At 41.4% G+C, this 22,930-nt stretch overlaps 1 protein-coding gene across 1 annotated transcript in view; it reads right to left on the bottom strand.

Annotated features, from left to right (window-relative positions):
• Positions 1-22,930, bottom strand: part of KCTD1 (potassium channel tetramerization domain containing 1) — a 93,041-nt gene that overhangs the window by 17,986 nt on the left and 52,125 nt on the right. The window contains 1 exon segment of the mRNA XM_037508708.2: positions 1,218-1,362. Within this exon segment, the coding sequence (XP_037364605.1) occupies positions 1,218-1,362 (145 nt within the window).

Genomic DNA, 22,930 nt, shown 5'->3' with positions numbered 1-22,930 from the left:
GACTCTTTAATGAGTTCTCTATTAGTTACAGTGTTATTTTCAGTTGATTCTTTAGAATCTGCTATTTAGAAGTATTAATAGCTGCAAAGACTACATTTTTGTATATTCCCTTCTAATATTAACTTTCTTTTTTTTTAAATAATAAATTTTATTTTTATATTCCCCATACAATTTCAACCCCCCCATTTTGACCCCAATCTGCTCTCCTTGTCTAACTCCAACTCTGAGAGCTGCCTGCACAAGGTAGGACTAACTGTAACACTTGCTACAAACTTTAAAGGGAACAATTCTAGAATATTATTAAGAATCATACTTGCTTTAAATTCCTGGGAGAAAAAGTCTTTATTAAACTAAGAAGATCTCCTTTTTTTTTTTTCTTTTTAGCTAAGACTTAAAAATAAACATTGAATTTGGCCAACTAATTTTCAATGTGCTAAAATGAATTGTCATTCAATTCTTTAAATATAAAGTGATCCTCCTCATCACAAAAACATTAATTCAAAAGGAAATCAGCACTCCTATGTTTATTGTAGCATTGTTTACAACAGCTAATATATGGAAACAACCTAACTGTCCAAAACAGATGAGCGATCAAGAAGATGTGGGATACATACACAATGGAATACTACTCAAAGATCAAGAAAGATAAACTTGTGCCATTCGCAGCAACATGCATGGAGCTAGAAGGGATTATGCTCAGTGAAATAAGTCAGAAGGAAAGAAAAATCGGATGCTTTCACTTATAGGAGGAATATAGGGGAACCAAACATAGGGTCAAAAAAAAAAAAGAAAAGACAGAACTTGCAGGTCACCTATTAATCTAAGGCATACAGCAGAGGAGAGGGATGGAGATGAATTAAAACAGGGGGTGGGGGGAAAGTGCATAGGGGACTATGGTGACAGTTCACCAGTGATGTGGTGGTGGGAGATTTATGGGGACTACACCTGAGGGGAGAAATCAAATATCGAACAAAAACGAACAACAATGTAAGAAAATAAAGTTCAATCAATTAAAAAAAAGTCATCCTCGTCTGGTTATGTAAAGCTTGAATGAGCATAATACTGTACTTCATGGAGACAGTACAACCAGAGAGACCTCTGGAGCTATTAGAGTTGTTATATGTTAAAAATGTAGAACTAGAAATATTTTTGGAGCATAGCAAAACAAATCACATATTTATTATGCTGCTGGTAATTAATTAACGTGAATCCCTCACCTTGAAATCATCGGGAATGAGGAGTTTTGATGTTCGTAGAAAATTCAAGATATATCTGAACATCTGTCCATCTCTGTCAATGAAATAGTGCTGTTTGAGACTGTCCAAAACAATGGGTTCTGTACCATCAAAAAGTCTTCCGATTCTGTGATAGAAAAGAGGGAACAGTGAAGACAATTAGAATCAGTTGTTTGTCACTAAGTTTAAGAGCTACCATTTTGTGTCAAAGGTAGCAGTTTCAAAATTGGCAGTCAGGAAAAATCACCCCTTAAATAGTAATGGTTCTCTGAGAAGTGCTGGTCCCTGCTTGATAAATATCTCAAGGCCAGACAATTCAAAATAGTCTCAGGTTTTCTCAAGTAGGTTTTTACTCACTCTCTTTTACCTGTAAAGGAAATGTTCCTTACATGGTGATTATGGTTAAGTTCTGTCACTATAATGGAAGATCAAGTCTTTTTCTTCCTGTTACTTAAAGCAACCTTCTCTGAGGCTTAAAAATTGTTATTGCTCCAAAGTGTCTTTTAAACAGATTCCACAAAAAAGCAATTTTGTTTTTAAGAAATCTGTTTTCTGAGCTTTCTCCATGAATCCCAAACTGGCTAAAAATAAAGCAATGCCTATATGCTAACATCTACATTTAATTATGAAAAAGAATAATTAAAAATATCACTGGTCTAGAATGTGTTTTCCATTAACAATACACAGTTTAGTTTCTTAAGGTCTTAGCAAAAATAATTTCTAACAGCCTGGCATCATCATAAAAATTATATATTTGACCACCCAAAAAATATGTCCTAGTTCTGGAACATTAAGTAATTATGGATAATTTTTAAAAACAGGAATCCATAATGTTTTTTCCATTTATAGAGCTAACATTTGAACAGAGGTCACAGTTGAAGCATTTTGCATCTATTATCATTTATTCATGTAAGGAAGATTGAACCTACATACCCTGGTTTATATTCAGTTAACAGAAGATGGCCATATGTATATATGAAAGAGTAGAGGGTTAACTAGCAACAAATATCCTGTTAGAAAATGGAACTTGTTAGTTATACTCAAAATCATTTCTTTTACCAAAAGAATGTGTTTTACATTTCATAAGCAGGCAAATGGCTCTGCTTTTAAATGCAAAGCTTCTGCAGCACTCCTAACAAATCTATGTCTGATTTGGAACATCATTGAATTGCTTTCAATAATTTTGAAATCATATATTATTAATCTTATGTTGAAATTGGACAGATGTAATGGTAGACAATAATTCCACCACTCTTAAAATACAGCAAGCTAACAAATAACAAAGCGGCTCTCCACCCTACCCAAAAAGAAAAGTCATGTATTTCTAACTAATGTCTTACCAGAAGGTAGGAAAGCACAAAGAAAGCAACTTATTATGGGGGGGAAAAAAAAGAAGCAAGCAACTCCTTATGGTCAGGTGCTATTTCTTAAACTCAGTATACTTTTCTCAGCTTTGTCCAACTTTCCATATTTTCTGGGTGATTATCCAGGGGGTGGTTTCCAGCCATCCTAGTGTTCTTCTCTAGATGCTACCTTGCCATTCATTTCTCATTAACACATCAATCAAATAGTATGCTACATAAAGAAGAGGCAGTAAAACTAAAACACATTTAGTCACTTATTTATAGTGTTTCCAAGACAGTTTGATGCAGCATAGGAAAGAATGAGACTTGTTTGCTTATTATTAAAGCATTTTACTCTTCACGGTTAATAACATGATAAATTTACAGCTGACAGGGGAAGAAAGGGGAGCTATATTTATTAAGCTTTTTGCAGATAGCTTTCACTCTCCTAAGACTTTATGTATGTAACAAACCCATTATCCTCCTTTTAAAGATGAAGAAATAGGTTCAAAATGATGAGTAACTGGTTCAACTAGTTAAGTAGCGTTGATCTCAAAGGGCCCTCCCTACAATGATAGGAATGAAAAGAATGACCTCTATGGAATGAAAGCTTTTCATGTAGAGTTTTATTTCTATCTTATAATTGCTCAGCAAGAGCTTCACAATGAAATCCAAGCATTGATGATTTTGTGGCCTGAAATAATATCAATAATTGCAAATACCTGAGTAAAAAATAAAAAGCATTTCATTCTTAAATCCTATGCTCATTTTCAATGCTCATTTCAAAAATCTAGACTTGGATGTACACTAGCAGAATGAGTGATTAATAACTCTTCACTTAGTGAATAAGTAAAGGAGTAACTGAGTGGGGAAAGGAATGAGGCTCCACCAGTTACTAGCTATTATCTGGATGAGTCCATTTCTCTGTACCTCCCTTGCTTTGATAAAATTATTGCTTTTATAAAACCACCCTAACTTTCTCTCAGGGTTGATAAGAAAATCAAATGATGTCATGGCTCAAGAGGAGAAGAGCAACAGAAGGCATCCCTAACTATCACACAAACATTTCTAGGAAGGCAGCTCTTAGATGACCACAGGCACTAAGGAACAGGATTTAAGGAGTAAATGGAATAATCTTGGCAGAAGTGTATTGTTACAGACCTTTCCAAGATCAGAAAGAGGAAACTTAATTTAAGTGTTTTTAGGATGCAAAACAAACAAAAACCACCTCTAGCAGATACAGGAAATTGTGTATAGCTGCAATTAGCTGCAATTAGAAGCACCTTAACATCTGACTTAGGGGAAATACAGAAAGATACAAAGGAAAGCAGCCCCAGCCTGGGCACAGAAGAGGCTGTGCATCTGGGCCAGGCATGGGAGAAGTGGAGTCTCTGGGCCAACTCCTTCAAAAAAAAGTGGATGAGAAGTTGAGAAGGAACTGGACCCCACCCATCATTTCAGAAATCCCAGCAGGGTGCTCAGCAGGGAGGCCCAGGAAACTTCACTGAGAGCTTTGCTTGGAGGATCATGGGGGAGGAGAGAGGCTTGAAGACAGTGGCGAAATGCTTGTTGGCTTACTTAGGGCAGAATAAGGCTCTGTGGTCTATGCGGAGCTGAGGGAAAGAAAGGACTGTTCTGAGAAGAGGGAACGGCTTAGCAATGAAGACCCTGTGGGCCTCGTTCTTGCACATTTCTGACTGAGGTGAGGGTCTCTTTGTGAAAAAAGAGGCACCGAATTTGAGGCAATTAATATTAGGAGTAATAAAAGGAAATGGTGCTGTTTATTTTTGCTAATTTTAAAAGAAGGAATGTTTTGCATTGTGTAAACAATGCAGAAGGAATGGGCAGTGCCAATGATTGTAAAATGGCGTCCGTGGGTGGGTGTTGAGATAGAGCTGAAGGTGCAGCGGTGAAGCACATTGTTTGGCTCAGCAAATAAAGGGGAAAATTGACACAGGCTGTATTTCTTGTGGACATATGAATGGAGTTACAAATCAAACTGCACTGATTGTAAACCCTGGTGCCTGAAAACTATGTGGAACTGATTACAGTTTACTAACCTCAGAGAGCATTCCTGTTTTTCAACTGACCAAGACCAAGCTGGCTCTGGATGATGTATAGCTGGTTTTGTTTTCTTTACATACTTGCTGAACTAAGTGCAATGCTGAGAAAACTTCCTCCAACAAATGACGTTTTTTTCAAACCAAAAAAAAAAAAAAAAACCCAAAAAACAAAAAAACATTTTATGGGCCTCCTGGTGGCGCAGGGTTTAAATCTCAGCGCTATCAACAGTCACTGCAGCCTGAGTTCACTCCCAGGCTAGGGAGCTAAACCACATGGAGCAGCAGACCTCTCCTGAATCGCCCAATGCTCCCCTCAGCAGTGTATTTCAGTCAGTCTGCCTGTTCTGTTCCCCATTCTGTCTCTGGTGTATCCTCTCACCCCCGTGCACCTCTGGCCTAGACCCAAGTTCTTGTATGTATAAATAAATAAAAATAAATCTTTAAAAAAAAAACAATGGGGGGATTGCAATTGTATGGGGAATATAAAAATAAAATTTATTAATTAAAAAAAATAAAAAAAAACATTTTATTGTGGACAATTTCAAATTTACCAAAAGGTAGAAAATGATATAATGAATCCCCCAGTATTCATCCAGTTTTAGAAGGCATGAACTCTTGGCCAGTCTTGTTTCACCTAGACTTATACCTATGCCTTATTCTCCCTAGTGGGATTTTGGAAGTAAATCCCAACCAAACAGTGTTCTTTTTTTTTCCTTTTCAAAGAATATATGGGTGGAAATTTGGATATTTTAGGGGAAGGGCAGGGAAACAGATAATTGCAGGGGGAAACGCCACAGAAGGGAAGAGAAGACACAAGGAAAGCGAGTGAAGGCACCATGACAAATAACCCAGGTGAGAATGAAATGGAAAGACATGGAAAGTGTGTAGCTTTTAGGTTTCCAAGCCTCCCAACATAAGGTTTCCATCCTCATTGTTCCTGTTTGGCAGCAACAATTGGTTTTCATTTCTGTGTCTTCTCTAGGATACAACATATAGTCTGTATCCAATAATATTTATTTTTAATGGAATTATCCAAAGATTATGTTCAGTTGTCAATTTCACATAATTTTTTTCTTTTGTTTGCTTTTTTCTTTTGTATTTCATGTAATTATATGGTATTTTACATATAGATTTTTCTAGACTTCTAGTCTATATATAATATGCAAGGGAATAAAGTTTATCATCATGTTATTTCATCTATAAATATTTTATTAATAGGATTATAAAGACTTACTAAACTACGTATTAACAGATATTGAAATACATCCATCTTTCATGCTTTTTAATATTAGCACTCTACTATTATTCTTGTTTATGGAGCAAATAATGCAGAGCCAAATCTCTGAGGAAATTAAGCTCTTTTTGGTGGATAGCAAGTCTGCTTCCCTACCGTGGCTCACCCGCTCCCTCACATAATGAATTGTACACACTGGTCATTAAAGAATAGTCTTAAATGAACGACTATATAGAAACTCATTTACCTGGCTTAATGTGAATTACTCACTAAGAATCGTCCTTGTGCATTCCTTTCTTTTTGGAACTTGGTTTCTCTAAGTTAGTGCGATTCAGATCCTTAAGGATCCTTAAGGATCTTTATTCTGTAGTCACTCAGTTATTCACTCATTCTTTCCATCAGTATTCACTGAGCCTAACTATGAGATGCGGGGGATGCTATGGGGCTGGGAATACAGAACAAGTGCAGTGAGACAGAGTGTGTGAGTGTATTAAGAGGGCTACAGGGGCACACAGGAGGCACACCCCACTCAAATTCAAAAGAAAATTCATTAAAGAGCTGAAGGATAAGCAGAACTACCAAGTACAGGGGTGGGAGATAAGGCCAGGGCAAAAAAAAAAAAAAAAAAAAAGGCTAGGGAAAATACAAAGACTTAAAGGCGGGAAAGGACTGACAAGTGATTATTCTTCACTGGATCACAGAGTCGGGCCCAACTGAAAAACGAGGCTAGAGAAGCAGAAACCATATCCTGAAGAGTGGGATCATCCAGGCCACGGATTTGTCATTTGGTTTGGTGCATAATGGGGACTGATGTCAGGTTTATGCTCTCACTGATGTTAGAATTTAGAAGTGAGACAGAATCAAAACAACAAATCTGAAATCCCATCACCTCACAGATGCAGCTTGAGGTTTATCCAAATCCTGTCTCCTCTGCCATGCTTTTGACTATGTCATTTGCATAGAGCACAGCAAGGGTTTTTAACCCTGACTACAGTGGAGTCACCTTGGAGCTTTAAAAAAAATACAGATTCTTGCCACCAGATATTCTTCTGTAATTACTGGTCAGAGGTGGTGTCCAGGCACCTGCATTTCTTAAAAAGGCCCCAAGACAGTGTGATGAATAGCTGAGTTGAGAATTAGTGCAAAGATAGGCATGGAGACAAAAAAGGAACAAGTCAACATCATCGACTTGAGATGCTTTCTGACATTCTGTCACTTTGAATTGTCACAGCACTTTTTCTTAAGTTTCTAACCACACTTTTAGAAGTGAAGGATCTCCAGGGTGACCTAAATCAACCTCCTGTTTCATAAACGAAGACACAGAGCCCCAAATATGTAATACTCAAGGATGCACAGCTGGCTAGACTCTGGCGATAAACCCACCAGGCTGTTCCAATGGGGACGGACAGAGGAAGGAACCATGTCAGCTCATGCAGGGGATAACGCTAATGCTCATTATGCTTTACTAAACAGATCATGTGCCAGAGAGTGAGCCAGCTGGGGTCACCATCACAAAGGCTTTATTTCATTTCATTCTTACAATGAGGTACCCATGTTATTTCCACTCCTCAGGTGAGGAAACTGAAGCTCAGATGGTTGTCACATGGCTTAGGTTCCAACTGAGATCTGATTCTAAAGCCTGTGTTCTCACCATTAAACTGCAAACCTTTCATTTATAAGTAAAAAAAAAGGACCTCCCTGGTGTTGTGAAGGGTTAAGTCTCAGCACTATAAAACAATCCACAGCCACCGCAGCATGGGTTCAATCCCCAGTCTGGAAGGTGACCCACATGGTGCAGCAGACCTCTCTGTTTCGCCCACGGCTCTCCTCCGCAGTGTATTTCAGTCAGTCTGCCTTTTCTGCTCCCGACTCTGTCTCTGGTGAATCCTCTCACCCCCTGCACCTCTGGCCTACACCCCAACTCTTGTATGCATAAATAAATAAATCTTTTTAAAAAACTGATATAGGGCTTCCCTGGTGATGCAAGGGGTTAGGCACCGCACTATGAAGCAATCCGCAGCCTCTGCAGCACGAGTTCAATTCCTGGCCGGCCAGGGAGCTGCCCACATGGTGAAGGAGACCTCCCCTGTCTCGCCCGCTGCTCCCCTCAGCAGTGTATTTCAGTCAGTCTGCCTGTTCTGTTCCCCACTCTGTCTCTGGCGAATCCTCTCACCCCCACCCCCACATCTCTGGCTTGTACCCCAGCTCTTGTATGCATTAATAAATAAATCTTTAAAAAAAACTAATATAAATAAAAAACCAAACAAACCTACAAAACAAAAGAATACAACAACTAAACAACTTCCCTTGAAAAAAATGAACCATTTTTATAGTTCACTAGGGTTTGTTAACTTTGCATGTTATCCCAAGAAAATTTAGTTGTTATCAATTTTTTTTTAGGGAAACACATTTATTTAATAGCTGGGATGTAAAAAGTTGAGGCATAGGAGTTTGGTGTAGTTGAGGTGTGGGCGCACTAAGAAGACACACTGATGTGAAGCAATACACCCCAAGACTTTGGAGGTTATTTTCAAATGGTTGGTACAACCATGAAGGGGGCACAGTAAGAAATGGGAAAGTGAGAATTCTTAGGACAACGAAAACATCTGCGAGTGCGCTGTGCATGAGGCTCCAATTTGGTTTACCTTGCAGCTCTTGTGCTGACTTTTCATGCTGTGCCCTACCCCTAAATCCTGAAGAACTCTATGGGATTTGTCACTTTCCAGCTAAGGAAATTTAACTCGGAAGGGTTGGCTCCACGTGCTCTATCTACTCATGCTATAGGGCGAGCAAGTCACCTCAACTCTATGGCATATAACTGGACACTAGGTCCTGTATTAGCAGTGCTGTGTTAATCCTTTCGCACTACAGATCCAGTGCACAAGGTAATAACAAAGGCAGGGAGGTCTGAGAGACGGGCTCATCTGTAGTTTCCACAGCACTAGCCCAGAGGCAGAGGGGAGGACCTTGGCCAGAGGTGAGGTTGAGATGAAGTGTCAGGGATAGATCAGAGGACAAAGATGGTGATAAAAGGACTTAAGTCAGGTTGTTGACCCTCTTCACCCACTTAACCCTCCTTTCCCAAGAAATGCCTATTTCTTCGCTATGGAAAATACAGTTGGCACTTGAGGAAAAGATTTAATTTAGTTTGTAGTCCAGATTTATTTTGCTAAGAGATTCTGAGGCAACTTCTAAATTACTTCTTTGGCATTACTTTCTGGGGATATTTGTAATGATATAAGTGATACCTATTCATTGTTGAAAATTGGAAAAGTATAGAGGATGAAAACACAGTAAAATAGAAAAACAATCTGCCACAAACTCATTAGGTATCAAGTTAGTAATGTCTTCTAGGACATAACTTTGCAAAAAAATCAGATTTAAAGAGTATTCTTCTATTGAATTCTTTTGTCTTCAGAAGCACTTGTAGCTTCATACTTTTCAGTGTCTACTAACCCAAATGAGTAGAGTCCAAGTTTCTTTCCTAATATTTGAAACTAAAAAAGGCAGCAAAAGGGGGGGAGGGTGGGTGATAGTATGCGTGTTTGTGTATGTGCAGCTGCACAAATGAAGAGGTGTGTGGAGAATTGTCATTGCAGGTGGCACGTGGGAAGAAAGGAGACATGGACAGAGTGGACAGCACTCTGATGAGATGAGAGAGGATGGCAACAGAGTGGGTGAGGGGAAGAAAGATGCTAGGTCGATATCTGGAACTTTCTGAAACATAGGAGTTCAATTGTATTCTCCTTATTTTTGCATCTATTTTAAAATGTTCATATCAAAAAGCTTTTCTTTCCTTTTTGAAAAAGGGAATTCTATGCTGGACATCATTATAATTGAAAAAAATCACCCATCAACTTAATGTTTTAGAAATCTAAATTATTATAAATAGCATTTAATTTGCTTCAAATTTTGTAACTTTTTAAAAATCCTAGGAAAAACTCTGGTTCTATATGGTTTCCACACTTGAGAAATGTCTCTTTTTCATGAACACAGATAAAACTTAATTCAAAGCTTGTTATAGAAATGGACAGAAGTAATTTAGGAGAGAAAATACCTTCTTAGTACAAACAAAACAAATTATATCTACTTATGGGGAAGTAATGTTTCCAGTACCTGTTCCCTGAGGCAGCATCATTTTCTTAAATGATACACAGAACTGAGGAAAGCAGGGAATGGAAGGCAAGTTTAAAATATAAGATCAACAACAACCAAGGGCTCATCTTAAAGAATTGTCACTGGTGGGCCTCTGCGGTGGCGCAGCGGTTGAGCGCTAGGCTGTGAAGCTGCCCGCAGCCTCTGCAGCGCTGGTTCGATCCCCAGCTGCTGGCAAGGGTCCCACATGGTGCACAGATCTCTCCTGCTGCGCCCACTGCTCCCCTCAGCAGTGTGTTTCGTCAGTCTGCCTAGTCTGCTCCCCACTCTGGCTCTGGTGAATTCTCTCACCCTCCCGCACTTCTGACTGTACCCAGTGCTTGTATAAATAAATAAATAAATAAATAAATAAATAAATAAAAACAACAAAAAACACTTAAAAAAAAAAGAATTGTCTTTTTTTTTTAATTAATAAATTTTATTTTTATATTCCCCATACAATTGCAATCCCCCCATTCTGACCCCAAAAAAAAAAAAAAAAAAAAAGAATTGTCACTGGTGACAAAATGATGGCCCGGGCCTAGCTCAAGGCCTCCCAGGGCACTGCTAATCCTCCAGGAATCTTAGGAGTCCTCCCCACAGCTCTTCGGCTAGAAAAACTTTACTTGGGAGGATTACATATGAAAATGTATTATTATAATTAAACTGATGCAGAAAATACATAAACAAATTAGTTTTGTTTTTTTTATTTCTTTGTATTTATTGAATGCCTACCAAGTTCTTGGTGTTTTGTTGGGCTGCTTAAAATGTGGATGGTACTGTCCCAGGGCTACCACGACACGGCAAGTAAGGGCAGGCTGGGAAAGCTTCCTGGAGGAGGCAATGCCTGTGCAGTATTTTAAGGATTACTAGGCATAAGGAAAAGGGCACTGAGGCTTGGAGAAGGGATTTCAGACAAAGTTACAGAGGCATTAAAAAAAAAGGACATGATGGTGAGGTGGAGACACCCCAAGTGAGAAGAACATGTCTCTCAAAGCACTGACCTTTACAAGACCTCGGACCTGGTGTTTTTACTATTGTCTCAGGAGCTCCTGACACACTGAGCTCTAAAACTCTCAGACATGGGTTTGAACTCTAGCTTTAGTATCGTTAAGACAAAATCAGTTTGAATTTTGATGGCCTCATCTGAGAAACGGATTAATACCCAGTACAAAGAATTAAGATGACTAAATTGATATTAGGTAAGAACTACATTTACTGTGTTCACTACATGCAGGGAATGGTAGTGGGCCTTTATAGGCACTAGGTAGATATTATCACACCCCTCTTCCAGGCCAGGACACTGCAGCCGGCTAGTCGACCATGAGGCCAAACTTCACAAGCGGCTGTTGGACCACAGTGCAGGCTCGGAGCCATGCCCTTCGTGTCCGGGGTCACTCTGACCCCTGGTACAGGGCTGTGTCTGCCAGGCATGTGCTCGGTAAATGCTGACAGATTTTCATCCTTCGGAGAATGTGTGCTACCCTGAGACAGGATTCTGACTGAATATAAAATCCTGTTGTGCAACCTGAATTGAAAGAAAACTTTTAAGATCAGCTGGCCCTATTCTTAGGCTTGAGCAGGTGTGTGTTAAAAATTTCTAGGGGCCTCTCTGGGGCCAAGGGGTTAAGTCTCAGCACTACCACCTTAAAGGCCCACCACGATGGCCTGAGTTCTATCCCAGCCAGGGAGCTACCCACATGGCGCAGCAGACCTTTCCCGTCTCGCCTGCTGCTCCCCTTAGCAGTGTATTTCTGTCAATCTGCCTGTTCTGTTCCCCACTCTGCATCTGGTGAATCCTCTCACCCCCTGTACCTCTGGCCAGCACCCCAGTTCTACTCAAAAATAAATAAAATCGTTAAAAAAATGATTTCTAAGACAAACGACAATTTCTCTAAGATGAATCTAGGATCAGATCATCGTAACCTCTTGGGAGCCCACGTTGACGCTGGTTATTTTCAGATCAAGCAGTTTCTGTTTAGGTCTTCTCAAGCCAACAAGCATGCACATGTGCACACGAGCTGCCCACCCCCCTGCGTCCCCAACAGTCTGTTCTATATTTGGAGGTATTTTGCACACTCCTTTTTTTCTCTTGATTTACAAATCTAGAATGTTTTCCATTTTACAATGATCACTATTCTGAGAAAAAAATATAATAGCTGATGTTTTTTGAGAATTTGTGTTAGGCACACTACTAAAACTTTATGGATCATCTGATTTAAACCTCACAACAACTCTGTAAATACAAATTATATTTTGCGATTACTGATGAAGAAACAGAGTGAGAGAGCCTGGAGTAACTTGCTGAGGGTTGCTGCACTAGGCAGCCTTTTCCCTGAAGGGTGCTGGACATCCCATTGTCAGTGCAGCCCGACCCAGTGTCCGTCTGTCTCAGCACTCCCAGCTCTTTCCCGATTTGGCACCTCCCACAGCCGTTCTTCTTGCAGTTCTGCTCCAGTTGCCTTGTTTCTAACTACACAGAAAACTCATCTGCATGTGTTCTCACTGAATCGGATCTGTTTTTGAAGGACTACGTTTATTCCTGGACTCCTGAGTGTTAACAGCCTATCGATCTAGTAACTTCCCAAATGACAGCCATTCCTGATCCTTCCAGGTATGTTCCCCGTCTCTTAAGTGGAAGGAACTCTCAGCCCCCACCCCTGTGACTGTGCTCTCCCAGCAGCCCTACTCTGTCTACTGTACTTGTTATGATTATCAGTGACAAGGACAGGGGATGGAACCTGCCCCATTTCCTTTGGTGTCTTACTACTCCAGACTGTTGGAATCAGCTTATAATACGTCATTGTAGTCACTTCAAATAGAAGCATCTTATTAATTAAATGACACTAGGGGAGCACTATTCAGAGCCAGCTGTTTCTATTTTCAATTAACATTTTCCCACTTCTAATGGGGCCAGCAAAACAGGAGCTTACAATGACGTATTTAAATCTTTTGCTTAGTACCTGTAAGTGAAAAAAATCGGACTTAACATAGTGCTTAATAAAAAAAGGAGGAGCAAGGAAAATACGATTTACCTAGAGACTAGCTATATGCTTTTTGAAAGCCTAACAGATGTATGAAAGACATAATCTATTCTGCCTCCTTTGTACCCCTTTTCTGCTCCTCCACACACATACACAACTTCTGACATTCAAGGGTCTTACAACAGCAACAGGCATCATTCAAATAATTGAAAGGTGTTTATATAGCAAGGCGGCTGGATGAATGAAAAGGAATGAATTATTCTCTCATGGTATGACTTAACAGTGACTCGGAAACTTAAAAACAAATTCAGAAACTAGGCTTTAAGATGACAACGCCAAAGGGAGGAGATTTAGCCTGAGGACTGTGAAGTACCCCTCCTCAGACGAGAGAAAGGCTAAAAGTTGGGTGACATATTTACGGAAATTCAAAAGTACAAATATTTCAGAGTATATAGAAACCGCCCACACCAGTCTTTTTGTTTAAAGAAATGCCTAACTGCTTCTTCAAATCACAATGGGCGATGTGCCTCCTTAGATTTCTTCCCTGAGAAGCTTACAATTTCTAATTTATGTTGCAAGGTTATTTAAACAATCACCAAATCAAAATGACATGTGAAAAATATTAAGTTTGTATCAGCTCATGATTCAAAGACAACATTCTCGGGTGTGTGTGGTTGGGAAGTAATGAACCAGGCCTGACAGCGTTCTGCCCTTGGCTGCGCCGGGGCCGACAACGCGCTGTTGTAGTGTGTGAATTGTGTAACCATCTTCTGGGGCTCAGGCTGGGCTTATCATAGTTCAGGAATTTCCCCAGCGGCACCAGGCCGGTCCATAGACACACTGGGCTGTAGGAGTTTTTATCGCTAGTTCTCCCTATCCCTTCCAACCAAACAGAACCAAGTCCCAACCTGCAAAACACAAAGAAAGAAACATTTCCTGGAATGAGAAGTTCTCATTTTTTCTCTTTCTTTCAGATGAGCCTACACAGAAGCTGACAAGTTTTAGTAGCCATGTGATACCTGTGTGTCCCGTGCTTGTTTCTAGAATTTCCATTTGGAAGTCCTAGGTGACAAATGCAGAAAAGCCAAAACCCATTTTTCAAATAAATACTTTTGCCCGGTTTTAAAATCTGCATGAAGGATCACAGATGGGACCACAAGGGCCTGACAGGACATGTACTTGGAAATACAAACCTCACCGTTACTGCTGGGTTTCTCTAACCATCATAGATAATGATCGAGGTGAAGAATGGCGTTATTTACATTTAACATGATTCTTTGGTTTGCTTAGTTGTTAGAACCTTTGTTGCAGTCCATTTAAATGTGTCCAACAATTTTCTTTAAATTCCATCCTTCGTGCCATCCTGTTTCCTCTACCCTGTATCATCAAGATGATGATGTTCTGATGAAGTGCTTCACTTGGGTTCCTAAGATTATGGATCAGTAGGTTACATTTAAAAGACCTGTCTTTTTTTCTTTTATGTTGACTGCACACTTTGAGACAGAAGACTTTTCATTTTTTAGGTAAGCTTTAAAGCCTCCAGGGCCTTCTAGGTTTTATTATTTTTTTTCTCAACTCAATTTTTCAGAGGGATGGCAAGGGCCTCGCCAAGCCTAATGAGGTTGGGTGGGAGTTCTGGAATACGTTCAGCTCAAATCACAGAAACAAGTCTGGGCGAGCTCAAATTCACCTTTCAGTTATGAAGCCCTCTCAGCCTGGCAAGGTTTGCTACTGTTTGAAAGTGGTGGTTAGCTATTAGGCATAGTTGTAACTTATTTTCTGAATATGGAAAACACTATCAGAAAAGCTGCACAAGAGTAAAAATAATCATTACCACCAAAAATGATAAACAGCGATGCATAACTAAGCAAAGCAACACATGGTGTTTATGCAGCAGCAGGCAGCCACCATCCAGGGACAGACATTTCCACTGACACTGTATCTTGATTAGATTCAGACAGTCCAGTAAAGAGCTAATTTAATTGTGGGAATGAAACATGGAATTTTATGTTTTCTTCTGCAAATATGATTGCCACTAGATTGGATCTTCTGGGTGTCTGCCTTGGGAATATGCACTTGTGAAATATGCACCTTGTACATCTGACTTCTCCTCCCCCTCCACTTCTCACACTCCCTCATCCTCCCACTGGGAGCACCCTGGGCATATTCAAAAGTCCGCCATGTAAAGCATTTTGTACCCATTTCAGCATGCAGCTTTGCGGATGAACTGTTTTTGTATTTCCAGGAGCCCGATAATGATTGTTCAGAGGTAGAATATTGACTGTTCTCTCTTTGAGGCTATAAATTCTGCATTTCTTATGAAAATAACTGGTATTTGGAGGATTATTTATGTAATGATAATAGACTGAACTATTTGGCAGACAAAGTGAACTGAACCCTTCTAATAATACACCTCAGGTCTCAGCAAAGGGCATTTGTGTGTTCAGTGAACCCAGAAGGTACCCTTCAGTGTGCATTTTGAGTATTATTATTTTTTTAAGTCCTCCAAATTTAAATGAAAACTATAACATCATATGTGTAGCTGTGAATAGGGAGGAAAGTTCATTTTCCAGATGAGCTTCAGAAAAAGACTCTCCCAACTTGAGAGTAACTTGCACAGTTTCATTTTAGCCAAGAATACACACAGCATGGACACCTCACTGTCTTAAAGTGGGATATTTCCTTTCTGATACATGGAGACTTCATATCCACGAGAAGTAGACCACAGTGACCTGAGAAGGTGATATCAGAGCAAAACAGTGTATACAGAAATAACACTGTGGGTGCCATATTCCTGCACATAAAACTCTATGTGGCCAAAACACACTTTCAAATGAAATGCTCAACCCAAGTCAGAGGTAAGTAACTGAAGAAATTACGGGTTTGAGGAGCCAAAGTCACATGAGCATTTTGAGCGGCACTGCATGAAGCAGCATTGTCCATTTGAAGCCCCTTTAATAGAATTGTTCTCTATAACCCAGTAAAGTGGAGCTTATTATTCACATATTAACCTTGTAAGAAGTGACTGGAATCTTCCATAAAATATCTACTAATTAACTTTTCAAACAAGTATATGGAACAGTTTATTATAAAAGTACTTTCGTGAAGGATGAGGGGAAACATGAAATATGACAAAAAATACAGCAGGAATGATCTTGGAATTGCTCAATGACACTTTTATTATGACAGATCAAAATGAATCCAGCCAGTACATTGTCCCAAATGATGAGAATCAAGCCTGAATCTCTAAGAAAAATCCCACTTTAACAACCTGTCTCCAGCCACACCCTTGAAGTTCCCACTGCATTTTGCATGCTGGTACATTTGCTTGGCCCTTCTGCTCTACAGATAGGCGTCCAAACTCTGAGATGCAAGTGAAGCACCTGGGTGCTGATGAAGCTGAGTATTTCCCTCATATCCTAAGATATAGATTTAGTAATAGGCAGGTTGAGCCCAGGAATCTGCATTTCTCCCAAGCATCTCAAGACAAAGGGGGTTGGGGGAGGAGGTATCAATTGGAGGTAAGCATTCTGAGGGCAGGTGTCATCTTTCTATTAATCTGCCTCCTTGGTGTCTGGGCTGATTTAGGGTCTTCTCCTTACTCCTTTGCTTCAGAGTAACCAGACTAGAAAAATCCCTTTCTGGGCTCTGCCAAGAAGAAAAAAGGATGTAAATCTGTGCTGTGCAGGTAGGATTAAGCCTGTCATTAGCACCTGATGATTCAAAGTGTTTGACCTTCATGGTACAGCAGCCCTGTGGTGGCTGAGTTGCTCCAGGTCACAGAGAGAAACATTAAGCAAAATTCATATGACAGTCAACAAATATTTATCAAGCATTTGCTCTGTGGCAGGCACAAGATAAAAGGCTCTGAAGACTACAGGTGGAGCTATTACTTGTTTAAAAACCTAGGGCAGGGCCTCCCCGGTGGTGCAGCGGTTGAGCGCTGGGTTGCGAATCTGCCCGCAGCCTCTGCAGGGCTGGTTTGATCCCCGGCTGCTCCCCGGCCACCGGAGGAGGGTCCCACATGGTGCGCAGACCTCTCCTGCCGCCCGCTGCTCCCCTCAGCAGTGTACTTCGGTCCTTCTGCCTGTTCTGCTCCCTGCTCTGGCTCTGGTGAATTCTCTCACCCTCCTGCACTTCTGATTGTACCCAGTGCTTGTATAAATAAATAAATAAATAAATCAATATTTAAAAAAAAAATAAATAAAAACCTAGGGCATAGGTTTAGAAGGCATGTCGTAGAAATGAATGCTTTCAAAATGTTTGGATAGGTGTGGGTGTCTGCACACACGTTCCCACATATATGTGTTATGTAGAAGGTGTGAACCATGAGAAAATTTGCTGAATTGGTGGGATACTCTTGGGTCAGGAAGGGCAGAGCCCAGCAAGAAGGGGGTGACAATGCACCTATGGGTCTAGACCCCTCCACTTGATGAGCCCTGGTATCCAGGTGTCGTCCAGTGTGGCATTCCTCTGGCTCCATGGGTTAGTGGCAAAGCCAGTTACTGACTACTTTACTAATGATTTTCTCTTCACAGGAACAAATAAACAGCCAACAACAAGTGGCACGGTATTTGATCCAAGGCTAACTCTGTCTGTTACTGCAGGCCAACACTGTACACAAGACACTGGGGCCTGAACAAAAGTACTCCCTGGAAGTAAGAAAAAGTTTCACTGCCCAGCCTAACATGGTGTCTCTGGATTTTTTTAAGTCAAAACACAGAGAAAATGACAGTGCTACACTGGGATGACACTAGGGCAACTAGAGGAGGTTATCCAAGGTCAGGGAATTCTGGCCACCTCAGTGGCTAAGGGTCAACAGGTGGAACCCGCTGAGCCTTGACTCAATGGGTCAAGGGCTGACAGAGCTCTCGACTAGAGTATAAGGTGAAGGCCAACAGGAACAAAGCAGCTTGAAATGTTGTATATGATCACGTTCCTGGCTAAAGACCACTTTTAGGGCCTCCCTGGTGGCACAAGGGGTTAAGATGCAACCTATGAAGCTATCCGCAGCCACTGTAGCACAAGATTGATCCCCAGCCAGGGAGATACCCACATGGTGCAGCAGACCTCTCCTGACTTCCCTGCTGTTCCCCTCAGCAGTGTATTTCAGTCATTTTGCCTGTTCTGTTCCACACTCTGTCTCTGGTGAATCCTCTCACCCCCCACAACTCTGGCCTGTACCCCAGTTCTTGTATGTATAAATAAATCTTAAAAAAAAAAGACCACTTTCATTTATTTATTTATTTATTTATTTATTATTTTTGGCACCTCCCCTTCATGGAGGTGTGTCTGTAACATTGCTGGTTCCCAGAGGATTTTTTTAAAAAAAGATTTATTTATTTATTTATTTATTTATTTATTTATTTATTTATTTATTTATTTATACAAGCACTAGGTACAGTCAGAAGCGCGGGAGGGTGAGAGAATTCACCAGAGCCAGAGCGGGGAGCAGAACAGGCAGACTGACGAAATACACTGCTGAGGGGAGCAGCAGACATGGCAGGAGAGGTCTTTCACGCCATGTGGGACCCTCGCCGGCAGCCGGGGATCGAACTGGCACTGCAGAGGCTGCGGGCAGCTTCGCAGCCTAGAGCTCAACCACTGCGCCACCAGGGAGGCCCAAGACCACTTTTAGAACAGAATCCCAAAAGGTGGTGAGATGGATGGCATACTGCACAGTTGGACACAGGAAACATAAAAATAATCCCATGCCCAGTGCCTGTCCCAGAACAATACACTCAAATCTTGGCCATCGGGGCTGGCTTTTTTTTTTTTTAAAGATTTATTTATGCAGACAAGAACTGGGGTACAGGCCAGAGGTGTGGGAGGGTGAGAGAATTCACCAAAGACAGAGTGGGGAACAGAAAAGGCAGGCAGACTGAAATACACTGCTGAGGGGAGCAGTGGGCAAGACAGGAGAGGTCTGCTGCGCCATGTGGGTAGTTCCCTAGCCAGGGATTGAACTCATGCTGCAGTGGCTGCGGAAAGCTTCATAGACTGTGTCTTAACCCCTTGCACCACCCCTAGGGTTGAGAAGCATGGCTATTGTAGGGTAAGTGAAGTTGATCAGGCTTTTTACATCATTGGCCTCTGTGACTACCTCCTAAGGCCTTGATTGTGCTAATGCAGGAGGAGCTTGGGAGTGTGGGCACAGGGCATGTGTGCCTGATGGTGGACTCCTGGAGTATGGGTGTGGGCATGCGTAAGTGTGCACACATGAGCCTAGAACCAGGGCTATAAGGGCAGTGTCACTTAGAACAGACGAGAGCTACGAGAGGACAAGTGACTACAGAAGAGGTGAGACCAGGCCTCCCTGGTGGCGCAAGGGGTTAAGCACAGCACTATGAAGGCTATCCACAGCCTCTGCAGCATGAGTTCTATCCCTGGCTGGCCAGGGAGACACCTACATGGCACAGCAGACCTCTCCTGTCTTGCCCGTTGCTCCCCTCAGCAGTGTATTTCAGTATATCTACCTGTTCTGTTCCCCACTCTGTCTCTGGCAAATCCTTTCACCCCCTGTACCTCTGGCCTGTACCCCAGTTCTTGTATGCATAAATAATTAAATCTTTTTTAAAAAAAAAAAGGAGGCGAGACTGCAAGAGAATGCCAGAGAGAGCTGAGAGAAAATGTATAAAGATTTGTTGGGGGCTGGGAGGCTTGCTGGCCTACCTGCCTTCCAGACTATGGGCTTGCCACTGCAGCTATAAAAGAGAAGAAGAAAGTAAGGGGCCTGGAGTCAGAGTGAGAGTTGGAATCCTGGGTCTTCTGTTTGTTAAATAACACTGAACACATCATTTAACCTCTCAGTTTCAGTGCTGTCATCTGTAAACTGGGCGAAAAACAGCCTCTTCCTAGAAGGTTACGGTGGCACATTCAATGAGGTAAGTGAGGTAAGTGAACCCAGTTCAGCCTTTGAACATCAAGTTTGACAGCTTTACTCAACTTGCCCTTCATTGTTCTGAGATTCTGACCTCTGTGTTCTGCAATATTTTAACCAACTATTAATTCACTTATTAAACAAGATTTTGAGTGTCCATGGCAGGTGCAATACTGTGTACCAAGTTGACAAAGATGAAAACTCAGTAAGAAACAGCTTTCCAGGGAGAGGGTTTCTATTTAAGCTGAGGTTGAGTTCTTACAAGCTAATAAAAGGAAGACCATAACCCACAGCTTTACCGGAAGTTGCTTCAAGCTGGATACTCAGTGTTACGCCTCCCACCTCCATCACTGCTTAGCCACTGAAAGTGCCAGCAGAGACCTGCAGTGGCGGCATGGCCTGCCCCTCTCCCTGGTCTCAGTGAGGAGGGGGGCTAAGGGACAAGCCTAATTATTTTTTAAGATTTATTTATGCATACAAGAACTGGGGTGCAGGACAGAGGTGCAGGGGTGAAAGGATTCATCAGAGACAGAGTAGAGAACAGAACAGGCAGACTGACTGAAATACACTGCTGAGGGGAGCAGCGGGCGAGTCAGGAGATGTCTGCTGCACCATGTATGTCTCCTCTCTGGCGGGGGATCGAACTCATGCTTCATAGGCTGCGTCTTAACCCCTTGTGCCACCAGGGAGGCCCCGGATAAGCCTTATTATTTGCCTCCAAAGGGCTTTGCATATTTACTTCAGCATCTTTTAATTCTTCACTTTGATGATATCCAAATATAACCTTAATGACCAACAAAATGCAAAATTAAAGAAAACATCATAGTCAATGTAACTAGCAAGATGGCCTAAAGAGGCCCTGGCACTGGGCTGTTTCACATCTATGGCCCAGAGTCGGCTTCCTCTGTCATTCCCTGCCACCAAAATGAAAGGCAAATGTGTATATTCCCCACACATGAGCTAACAGGAGCTGAGTAACAGATCTGGGAATAGGCAACTGATCATAGATCAGGGTGATTTGTAATGCCTAAGTGGCAAAATGTACTTATAAATCTAAACTAAGAACAAACTGGACTTTGTCTCGAAAATGTAGATGAATAAAGGTGATTATTCAAAGCAACACAAAACATAAGAACAAGATTACCTTTAGACTTCACAGAGGGCAAACTCCATCCCAGAGTGGGCCTATTTATTCTATTACATCACTTGTTTTTTTTTTAAGATTTACTTATTTTTATACAAGAGTTGGGGTACAGGCCAGAGGCATGGGAGGGTGAGAGGATTCATCAGAGACAGAGCAGGGAGCAGAACAGGCAGGCGACAGAAATACACTGCTGAGGGGAGCAGTGGGCAGGACAGGAGAGGTCTGAGGCACCATGTGGGATTCTCGCCGGCTGGCTGGTACGGAACCCGCACTGCCGAGGCTACAGACAGCTTCACAGCACGGGCGTTCAACCCGCTGCGCCACCGGGGAGGCCCTATTATGTCACTTGTTACTAACTCCCATATTGTTCCTTGATTATTTACTTGTTTATTGTCCCTTCCCCCATGTAAACTAGGCATGCAAGAACTTGTTGGCCTGTGTGTGCCCTAGCTGAGGGGGGGGCACAGGGTAACGGCTGGTTGAATGAAAGGTCATGACAGGGAAAATCACAGGCCCTTTAGCGTGATTGCAATTTTCTTTGCATTATGCTCTATGACAAGCCTTTATGAGTCAGAAAACTTTAAAAGCTAGGCCTGATTTGTTCAGGAATAGCAGAGGAAGTGTGCTGAATTCACCAGGAGTATAGCATAAATTATGTACAGAAAAGACTGACTTTTCAACACTAAACAGAAACTCCAGCTTTGCTGGTTAAAAAAAAGTCTTTTGAAGCTGGTATCTTTTACTCTTTGCCTATGTAACTGTGGAGTGATTTCTGAAAAGTAATATTGTAAGATGAAAAGAAGAGACAAAGAGGAAGAAGCTTTCCCTGTTACCCTGGAGAAACTTTCGATTTTTCATTTGCCAGGTGCTTTTCTTTCCTTTTAAATCTCAGTAAGCTACCTTTTTTTTTTTTTTTTAAATAAACCAACAAATTAACTAATTAAAACTGTTCACCATTTCATCCATTTCCACAGACCTTTTCCCAACTGCAGGAATATGCTTTCTTTCCACTGGTGCTGAGATTACATATTTAAAGTTGACATTGACTCACCTAAAACCCCCCAATAACCTATTCTGTGACTTTACATGATAGACACTGAATTACAAATCATGCTCATCTTAGGAACAAATTATATACTAAAAAGCTTTCTATTTCATGCCATGCAACAATACTAAAAGAAAGTCCATGAATTGTTTGCAATAGTTATTTTTTTGCTTTTTTATTGAGCTCCTGAAACACAGGCCCATATGGTGACACTGGACCCATGTCTGTGGACCGACTGTGGTGCTTCCTTGGGAACTGTGGATTCATATAGTCACAGCAAAGAATCCCAACCTTCATGCAAGACAACAGAAAACTTCCCAAACAGACACAATTACATGAAAATCCAACCGTTAAGAATTCAATCATCCTCAGAGTGTGTGCACAAATCCCTTAATATTGCAGTCATCCAAATTTCCTTTTAGTGTAGCCCCACAAAAAACATTCAGTAATGGCCAACATATCGGAGAGTGAAAGCACGCCAGCAGCTGGATCTCTCCTGGCAAAGCACGCATCCTTGGCATCTCCATTCTAAAGCTCCAAATACACACACCCCTTGGGTGGCCATGGGTGTCAACTCCAAGGCTGAAAGCCGTGTTCTTGAGTTTTGCAATTACCTACATTTGCCAGTGTGCTTAGTAACTCTGCTGCTATTTAGGAGAGACCAATTTAGCATAATCTACTTATGTGGGAGTTAACGCATGTACTGGATTTAAAATACACAAAAGCTAGGTCGATCAGTCAGATCAGATGGCTCAGGGGATTGTAACATGAGATCTTGTCTTTCACCTCTAGGTCACTGGCTGACAGTCAGCTCTTTCAGCTAAGACCCTGGCCTTAATACCACCTGATAGGTTTGGTTAATTAGCAA

This window comes from Talpa occidentalis, unplaced genomic scaffold (genome assembly GCF_014898055.3).
Source record: "Talpa occidentalis isolate TD23 unplaced genomic scaffold, MPIMG_talOcc4v2.1 talOcc4.13, whole genome shotgun sequence".
In the NCBI taxonomy this organism is placed as follows: Eukaryota; Metazoa; Chordata; class Mammalia; order Eulipotyphla; family Talpidae; genus Talpa; species Talpa occidentalis.
Note: the sequence above shows the minus strand (reverse complement) of the source record. Positions and strands in the feature narration are given on the sequence as shown.